General features: G+C 36.1%; 2 protein-coding genes across 2 annotated transcripts in view; both read left to right on the forward strand.

The window, feature by feature from the left end:
* On the forward strand, nucleotides 112–6173 carry LOC104779523 (probable leucine-rich repeat receptor-like serine/threonine-protein kinase At3g14840). The gene is made up of 24 exons (XM_010503893.2): nucleotides 112–430; nucleotides 527–701; nucleotides 1200–1271; nucleotides 1403–1471; nucleotides 1574–1645; nucleotides 1741–1812; nucleotides 1930–2001; nucleotides 2104–2175; nucleotides 2265–2336; nucleotides 2452–2523; nucleotides 2615–2686; nucleotides 2778–2849; nucleotides 2948–3013; nucleotides 3119–3175; nucleotides 3259–3300; nucleotides 3394–3434; nucleotides 3535–3917; nucleotides 3995–4190; nucleotides 4288–4449; nucleotides 4538–4656; nucleotides 4740–4950; nucleotides 5049–5286; nucleotides 5366–5516; nucleotides 5596–6173. The coding sequence occupies exons 1-24, from the start codon at nucleotides 337–339 to the stop codon at nucleotides 5998–6000; spliced, it is 3057 nt and encodes a 1018-aa protein (XP_010502195.1). The 5' UTR covers nucleotides 112–336; the 3' UTR covers nucleotides 6001–6173.
* The window catches only part of LOC104779533 (protein trichome birefringence-like 41), a 3220-nt gene continuing 1160 nt past the window's right edge, over nucleotides 7626–9685 (forward strand). The window contains exons 1-4 of the mRNA XM_019239962.1: nucleotides 7626–7965; nucleotides 8681–8852; nucleotides 8939–9114; nucleotides 9209–9367. Coding sequence (XP_019095507.1) covers nucleotides 7634–7965; nucleotides 8681–8852; nucleotides 8939–9114; nucleotides 9209–9367 — 839 coding nt within the window. The 5' untranslated portion in view covers nucleotides 7626–7633. The remainder of the gene's footprint in view (nucleotides 7966–8680; nucleotides 8853–8938; nucleotides 9115–9208; nucleotides 9368–9685) is intronic.

The raw sequence follows: 9685 nt of genomic DNA on the forward strand, positions 1-9685 counted from the left end.
AAAAAAAAAAAAAAAAAAAATATATATATATATATATTATTCATTTTTTAGATGTAAAAATAGTCCTTTTTTGTCTAATAAATGTTGACTTACTCATCTCCTCTCCATTTTCTCAAATGTCTTCCCCCATTCGTCGTCACATTAAGCAAAAATAAGGCATTCCTCGATACGCTTCTTCACTTTTCTTCTTCTTTCCATCGCCAACATCTCTCTCTCTCTCTCTCTCTCTCTCTCTCTCTCTCTCTCTCTCTCTGCTCCTCTCAACAAATAAATAAGAATCTCCAATCTAATTCCAATTCCATAATCAGATCTTCCATACACAAATTGAATGTTGAAATGTCGTTCAATCGACTTCTCTTCTTCTTCTTCTTCGTCTCTCTTATACTCTTCTCCGGCTTCGCATCCTCTGCAACATTAGCCCCAGAAGAAGGTATTGTATTTGTTTATATGATACTTATGTGTTTGATGATTCGGTGTTAAACGATTTTGTTCTCTCTCTCTCTCTCTCTCTCTGTAATTTTGGCAGTCGAAGCTTTAAAAAGCGTAGCGACGGCGTTGAAGAAGACTAATTGGAATTTCTCGGTGGATCCATGCGACGAAAGTTCATCTGACGGCGGATGGAGGAAACTTAACCAGCCTAAGGGTGCCGAAGACGCCGTTGCTTGTAACTGCTCCTCCGGCACTTGCCACGTCACCAACATGTGCGTTCTTTCTTTTTCTCTCTTCTTCCATTTATTTTATTTTATTTTTACGTCATAAAATCATAAATATTTTCTAGTCTTAGGCACTGAAGAAATTTTTAAACACATACATATATATTTAGTATTGATGAATTCTAAAAATTAAGACTTTTTTTTTTGAACTTTGAATCAGTAGGTCTCGTTTTCTAAAGCTAATTACTATCCCAATGTTTTTATTTAATCTTTAATACAAGTAGTAGTAGCTTTTATAGATGCTGACAATTTTATTGACGCCGTCGCTATGGACCCCTTTTTTTTATTCATTAGTATTATTTATTTGACGCGTCCTTGAACCTAATAACAACACCTAATTTTCTTATTACGTCCGTGAATCTTATAATGTTTTTACTTTCGGGCTGATTGAAATTGGGCCGACAATATAATGGGCCTATTAATTTCGCAAACCGCTTTTTAAAGAAAACCTGTCTTTTTCTTTCCCCCCCCCCCTGAACTCAACAGAACTCTCAAGGGACAAGACCTTCAAGGAACTCTTCCTACAGATCTTTCAGGACTTCCTTTCTTGCAAGAGATGTAAGCAAGCAGAAATATTCACTCACTCACCAATTTTTAACAACCCTCTCTAATGTTTATATCTATTGTTTCAATATCTGTTTGTATTATAATCTCTCATTTTAACTAACTTCACTCTTCTTTCTCGACAGTGATCTGACTAGAAATTATCTCAACGGTTCCATTCCTCCCGAATGGGGATCCTCATCACTTATATCCATGTATGAATCTATATATATGCCTCTTTCTCTTTTCATATGCGCTTTATTTATGTATAGAGGTTGATTGAGTTTTGTTTTGTTGGCATGATGGTGAAAATTCAGCCAACTACTTGGAAACCGGATTACTGGTCCCATCCCAAAAGAACTTGCAAACCTTACAAACCTTTTTAGTCTGTGAGTACACTTCTTGTATCTCTCGCTCTTCACTAATCTTTCAGATTACTCTATAACATTTGTTTTAATTTTCGGAACATTTGTGGTTTTTTTAGTGTCTTGGAATACAACCAACTCTCAGGAAAGTTACCACCAGAGCTCGGAGATCTACCCAACCTTCAAAGATTGTAAGAATTTTTTTGCCAAGTTCTCCCAAACTGTTCCTCTTTTTCATTTTTCTTTATATAAATAAAAAACAATTACTGGCCTTTGCTGGTGTTGAGACTATGTTTTACTCTTTGTAGGTTTCTTAGCTCAAACTACTTGACCGGGGAAATCCCAAGTACATTCGCCAAACTTACTAATTTGACTGATTTGTAAGTATTTCTGTGTTTTTGTTTGATCATCGAACATATGTTATGTTTTGCTGGAGATTTCTGACTTTTGTTGTATATATATTTTCCTCTCTTGGTGTATAGTCGTATTAGCGACAACCAGTTCACTGGTACTATACCAGATTTCATTCAGAACTGGACAGGACTTGAGAAACTGTAAGCAGTCCTTTCAGCTTAATGAGATCTTTCATTTTTCACTTGTCACTTATAAAATATTGAAATGTTTGCTTTGCTTCATCAATCAGGGTTATTCAAGCAAGTGGTTTAGTTGGACCGATCCCTCGTGCCATTGGTCGTCTGGGAACCATAACAGACTTGTAAGTACACAAACTTTGCATGTTGGGGTTCATTATTTTCGCCTCTCATCTCATGGGCTGACTCACCACCTTCAATAATGTATATTTACTCTGTTCCAAATTTGAAATTTTGTAGGAGAATCACTGACTTGAGTGGACCTGAATCTCCATTTCCGCCACTAACCAACATGAAATCGTTGAAGTTTTTGTGAGTTTGAGCCTCACACTAGACGAGTTTGGTATTGGTTTCTTCCACCTTCTACTAGCTAACTTCTGTTTATACTCGTTGTTCGTTGCAGGATTCTTAGGAACTGCAACCTTACAGATAACTTACCTGATTATCTTGGAGAGAGGAGAACCTTAAAGAATTTGTTAGTATTCTCTTTTTTCTACGGCAAGGATAAAATCGATTTATCGAAGATGGAAAGGAATTAATCTGACATTGTGAGACTCATTTCGCAGGGATCTTAGCTTTAACAAACTGAGTGGACCAATCCCCGATTCGTATGCCGCTCTTTCAAATGTAGATTTCATGTATGATGCTCTTCCCTTCTCTTCTTTCTTCTCTTTCAATAAAAGATTTCTATCGAGTAAAGTTAAACTGAGCTGAAATTTGTTTTCCAATCTTGCAGATACTTCACAAGTAACATGTTAAATGGGTCAGTACCAAGCTGGATGGTAGACAAAGGAGACATGATGTGAGTGTTCTTCACCGATATATACACCCATATATATAATCCAATTCTTTGTAGTGGAAACAGTAGAACTAACGTTTTCTTTGGTTGTTGTATCTTTTATGGCAGTGATCTTACTTACAATAACTTCTCCAAAGATATTAAAACTGAATGCCAACTAAACGTGTAAGAAGAACAAATGTTTTAAACTTCTCATGCCTTTAAAGTCGCTATAAAGCTTATGGTTTCTTGGCTCTTTTTATTTGCAGGAATACGTTTTTAAGCACAAGCCCTTTAGTGGCAAATCACTCGTAAGTCTTTTTTACTTCTCATAACATTTCGAAAGCTTTGGATCTGTATAAACACTCACTATAATATTGATGTTACGTTCTATTTTGCTACAGCTCAAATGCTTCGTGTCTGAGTACAATTACCTGTCCTAGAAGTAAGTCTTTGAAGCTATTTATACATTACAAAACCATATCGCTTAATTAATACATTCAGCGTATCTGATTAATCTTCGGTTACTAATCATTTGTTTCCAGCTTTCTACGGCCTTCATATAAACTGTGCTGGTGATGAAATAACAAGCAATGGGACTAAGTATGATGCTGACCCAAGGGATGCACAAGGTTTCTATAATAGTAAAAACGGGTGGGTTTCTAGCAACACGGGAAACTTCTTGGATGGTGAACGACCTAACAGTGGAGAAACAAAAGGGTCGATTTCACCAAATCTTAATATAACAAAGATCAGCATAGATTCTAGGTATACGCAGGCGCGTCTCTCGGCCATCTCCCTCACGTACTACGCATTGTGTCTTGGAGAAGGAAACTATACGGTTAATCTTCATTTCGCTGAAATTATGTTTTATGATAACACCACGTATAGCACCTTGGGAAGAAGATTCTTTGACATATACGTTCAGGTAATTTGTTTAAACTTTTATCTTGATTGTCAGAATTATTGTATAAACGAATCAATTGGCTGGTGTGATATTTGCAGGGTAAACTTGTGGCTAAAGATTTCAATATTGTTGATGAGGCAAAAGGTGTGGGAAAAGCTGTTGTTAAGAACTTTCCGGTCACGATTACAAATGGGAAACTGGAAATAAGATTGCAGTGGGCTGGGAAAGGAACTCAAGCTATTCCTGTGAAAGGTGTATATGGTCCTCTCATATCTGCTGTATCGGTAGATCCAGGTAAGCTTTGCTAAACCTCAAACTATCTCTAAGAGATATTTCTCCTTTGTTTGAGTGTTTTTGTCTCTTGACTTTATCTTCCATGATCTTGCTCTAGATTTTATTCCACCAAAGGAACCTGGAACTGGATCTGGTGGAGGAAGCTCTATTGGTACTGTGGTTGGTAGTGTAATCGCTTCGACAGTGTTTCTTGTGCTTTTAATCGGAGGTATATTATGGTGGAGAGGCTGCTTAAGACCTAAGAGTCAGATGGAAAAAGGTACTTAGATAGCTTTTGAACATTCAAATTTATTTTGTGTTATGTCTCTTTGTTTCTTCCTAAACTCAACTGTGTTTCTTCACCTCAGATTTCAAGAACTTAGATTTCCAGATCAGTTCGTTCTCGTTGAGGCAAATCAAAGTTGCCACGGATAACTTTGATCCTGCAAACAAGATCGGAGAAGGTGGTTTCGGTCCTGTACACAAGGTTAGCATCATACTGTGATATGACATGTTATGAGAGATGAATGATATATGATCTTTAAGGTTTTGTCAATTGTATGAATACAGGGAACATTGACTGATGGAACTGTAATCGCGGTGAAGCAGCTATCGGCGAAATCAAAACAAGGGAATCGAGAGTTTTTGAACGAGATTGCTATGATTTCTGCTCTGCAGCATCCACATTTGGTTAAACTATATGGATGTTGCGTCGAAGGTGACCAGCTCTTGCTAGTTTACGAGTACTTGGAAAACAACAGTCTCGCGCGAGCTCTTTTCGGTTAGTCATTCCTTTTCAAGCATCTCATAGCTTAAAAACGTTCTTTTCAATCCAATTTTTGTTTTCCTCAACAACAATGTTTTTCTATCAATTTAAAGGTCCTCAAGAGACACAGATACCACTAAATTGGTCAATGAGGCAGAAGATTTGTGTCGGGATAGCGAGAGGATTAGCTTATCTCCACGAGGAATCAAGACTCAAGATCGTACACAGAGATATCAAAGCCACTAATGTCTTGCTGGACAAGGATCTAAATCCAAAAATCTCGGATTTCGGTCTTGCCAAGCTTGACGAAGAAGAAAACACACACATCAGCACACGAGTCGCCGGAACATAGTGAGTCAATCAATGACAAATAAGAATTTTCACCTCTGTGAGATATATCTTCTAACCAAACAAATTTCTCTTTTCGCAGCGGATATATGGCTCCAGAATACGCCATGAGAGGCCATTTGACAGATAAAGCCGACGTCTACAGTTTTGGCATTGTTGCTCTGGAAATAGTTCATGGAAAGAGCAACACGAGCTCACGATCCAAAGCCGAGACCTTCTACCTTCTTGACTGGGTAAATCTCGAAAACCCTGAAACATAAACCTTAAACCCTAGATCATTGGATCATATATGTCTCTCAATTTCTTCCACAGGTGCACGTTCTAAGGGAGCAAAACAATCTGGTGGAAGTAATAGATCCAAGGCTAGGAACAAGTTACAACAGACAAGAAGCAATGACGATGATTCAGATAGGGATGCTCTGCACCAGTCCAGCTCCGGCGGATAGACCTTCCATGTCGACTGTGGTGAGTATGCTCGAAGGCCACTCAACGGTGAATGTTGAGAAGCTACTTGAAGCTTCGTTCAACAAAGGAAGTGAAAAGGACGAAGAGAGCGTGAGAGCGATGAAGAGGCATTACGCAATGATAGGTGAGGAGGAGATAACGAACACGACAACCACCGACGGACCTTTCACGTCGTCTTCTACGTCAACCGCAAACGCCAGTGATCTTTACCCTGTGAAGCTTGATTCTGCTTACTGGAACACCAGAACTTAGTTATGGGGATCCTGTTTTTGCCACCAACAGAAAAGAAAATTATGGAACAAGTTATTATGACGTTTGGTATTTTGCTTTTGTAAAGTTATTTTCTTTACTTTTATGATAATTATTTTATTTAAGACAATTTAGATGATTACGTTATATGAAACAGAAAATGAGGCTATTATTTATCTTAAGAGAATCAAAAAGGTTCTAAAACAATTTAGGTGAGATAATGCTGAGTCAAGCAAGACAAGTATTGTTGTTCTGTTTTTTTTTTTTTTTTTTCGTATTATTGTTCTGTTAACACCTTTTTTATATACAGTATTTGACGTATGGGTTGGAACTTTTTTTTTTTAACTTTCTTAAACAAACTCGATATTATGGTTTCCAAAATTTTCATTCAAAATTAAGATAAACTTCACTCGGCTTATTGGGGATACCAGAGCTTACTGAACTTTCATAAATTTGATTGGTAGGATTACTTTAGTTTCCTTACATATACTGTATAACTTGATAGAACAATCAGTTTCAAATTTATTTCAAATTATTGTTAAAAAATATTGATTGCACCGATAATGGCATTAGTGTATTTATATATCCCCTTAATATGATTGTCTTAATCAACCATCTTATTATTAATTATACACATCTTATGATTCATTTAATAAGAATTACATTATTTGGCTTAAGCTTAACCAGAACAATTATTTTGGATTTAAATAAGAGCGACCGAATAAACTGTTGGTCTGTTAACATCGGTTTCTCTATGGACAAATGATTTGGCTTGTACTAGTTTAATACTATAGGATCTATCTATGTTGTCGTTAAGAAAATTTTCTATACAAAAACTACGCTTAAACTAAAAACATGAATAATTAAAACACCAATTTATAGGTCCGCAAGTTTTTTCACGAGGTAGCACCGGCAAATGAAAAGTCCTTTTAAATAGACGAAACAAAAAGAAAACTCTTCACAGAATCTTTATGGTCCGAACAAATCGATTTATTTCAGGGAAACAAATTTGTTTAAGCATGATCTAGGAGAAGTAAATGATAGGAATAAATTTATCAAGCCTGTAACGGATATTTCGCAATTTAGAAGATGAGAAAGAAAGATTCCCAATGTGATATATGGTAGAAATAAGAAATTAAGATCTCTATCATTTAATATCTTGACCATTTAATTTTACATTACTTGGATTTGAAAATCAAAATCTCGAAATGGAAAACCGTAGTTAGTCTATTACGTACGTGTCAATGAATACTTAAATGCACACAAAGAAATATTGAGAGATTGAGATGAAAAAAAAAAATTTGAGATTTTGTCTTAAAAATTTCTTATCAAAAACTATATATATGGCATTATAAAGTTCACATATTTGACTTACAAAAACAAAACAAAAAAAAGAAATATTGAGATTTTGTCTTAGAAATTTCTTATTATATGGCATTATAAGTTCACATATTTGACTTACAAAAAACAAAAAAACAAAAAGAAATATTGAGATTTTGTCTTAAAAATTTCTTATCAAAACTATATATATGGAATTATAAATTCACATATTTGACTTTCAAAAAAACAAAAAAAAAGTAAAATATTATTTTTGTTTCTTCTTTTTAATGTGACAAATATATACATAAATATATAGATGCGTGGGTGTATAAAAACCAGAAGCGTATTTGAATCTCTCTCTCTCCCCTCTCCTCTCCTCTGTGTTAAAATGGGTTCAAAGGATAACGCCATGTCTAATAGCTCTGCATTAGTTTTATCGCTGCTTCTTCTTCTTCTTCTTCTTCTTCTACACGAAGCAGAGGGATGTGATATGTTCACAGGGCGATGGGTGAAGGACGCTTCTTACCCTCTTTACGACGTATCCACGTGTCCGTTCATAAGACGCGAGTTCGCTTGCAAACGAAATGGACGGCCAGATCTCGATTACTCGACCTTCAGATGGCAGCCTCAGTCCTGCAAATTAGCAAGGTACATACATATCAGGCGTCAACTTGTTAGTATAAATCTTCTTTTTTATCTTTTAGATTTATTATTAATTTTGGGTTTCTAGATATTGAATCAAGGTGTATCGTTATAGATTTATACTATAAACCAAGGGATATAAATAGACGCATAGCCAGTGATTCTTACTTTTGATTCTATATTATATAAAAAAATCTATTCGTAGGTGTTATTATTTGATGAAATATGACATTACATTAGCGTTAATTATTGGTGCACATTTTTGTTGATTTGGTACATATATTATTATTATACCTTTCAAGAAAATAGAAAATATTTGCATATATTATGTGTTTATAACTTTTTATAAATTAAAGGCACTTTTGAGTGAAGCAACCAATGAAAAAAAGAGAATGCTATTTATATAGTAGTTTTGCCATAATTGAATGGGGTGTTTTGGAATCTCTAAAATAAAAAAAAACTGCACGAAGATGAAAACGAACTCTATTTTTTTGTCACAATATGCCAACTGGTGATTCCGACGTGTGTTCCACGCGCCTCCGGTGATACTATGACACCCACCAAACTCTCTCTTCATATGAAGATATAAATTCTCCCACACTTGTGGGGACACTAACTCAAACTCTTTACGGTTCTGTCCTGGTGCTTGTTACGTTAATTACCATTGATGCCACCGACATAACGGCGGCGTTTTAATTTTACTGTTTTGTGTGTGTTTTAGGTTCAACGGAGTGGAGTTTTTGGAGAGAAACAAAGGGAAGAAGATAATGTTTGTTGGTGATTCTCTTAGTCTAAATCAGTGGCAATCTTTGACATGTATGCTTCACTCTTCCGTTCCCAATTCTTCGTATACTTTAACCACACAAGGCAGCATCTCAACCTTCACATTCAAGGTACTAACCAGTAACCAATTTCTACACTTGTTTTGGTTTTTTTAAGTATAATGTCAAACTAACGTGGAGTAATGGTGAAATTGCAGGAGTATGGATTGGAATTGAAGCTTGACAGGAATGTGTATTTGGTAGATATAGTGAGGGAGAAGATTGGGAGAGTGTTGAAGCTTGATTCGATCAATGATGGAAAAAATTGGTTAGGAATGGATACATTGATTTTTAATACTTGGCATTGGTGGGGCCGGAGAGGTCCTTCACAACCGTATGTTCAATTAACTCTAGATTAATAATATGCTTCTTTTTTTTTACTTAATTACATGCAATGTTCTAAGTTTGGATTTGTTTTGTTTTGGCAGATGGGACTGGATTCAATTAGGGACTAACGTTACAAAAGACATGAACCGTGTGGCCGCATTCGAAATCGCCCTTGGGACTTGGGGAAAATGGATCGATACCGTCGTAGATACTAAGAAAACTAAAGTCTTTTTCCAAGGAATCTCACCTTCTCATTACAAGTAAGTGGTTATGCATTTGATTAAAGACAAACTTTCTGTGAAACTTTTTTAAAATCTAAAATGGCTTTTGGTTACAACAGAGGAGTTTTGTGGGGTGAGCCAGCTGCAAAGAGTTGCTTGGGACAGAAGGAACCAGTTTTGGGGTCAAATTATCCAGGAGGATTGCCAGCAGAAGTGGGAGTTCTGAAGAGAGCACTTGGGAAAATATCCAAACCAGTGACATTGCTAGACATTACAATGCTTTCGTTGCTTCGGAAAGATGGTCATCCTTCGGTTTACGGTCTAGGCGGGCAATCCTCCGGTGGTGACTGCAGCCAC

Source organism: Camelina sativa, chromosome 1 (genome assembly GCF_000633955.1).
Source record: "Camelina sativa cultivar DH55 chromosome 1, Cs, whole genome shotgun sequence".
In the NCBI taxonomy this organism is placed as follows: domain Eukaryota; kingdom Viridiplantae; phylum Streptophyta; class Magnoliopsida; order Brassicales; family Brassicaceae; genus Camelina; species Camelina sativa.

Bases quoted from the DNA above. Each gene is read 5' to 3' on its own strand.
- LOC104779523 (XM_010503893.2), top strand. From the start codon at position 337: ATGTCGTTCAATCGACTTCTCTTCTTCTTCTTCTTCGTCTCTCTTATA. The intron at 2,524-2,614 runs GTGAGTTTGAGC...TGTTCGTTGCAG, and splicing joins ATGAAATCGTTGAAGTTTTT to GATTCTTAGGAACTGCAACC. The intron at 3,435-3,534 runs GTAAGTCTTTGA...ATTTGTTTCCAG, and splicing joins TACAATTACCTGTCCTAGAA to CTTTCTACGGCCTTCATATA.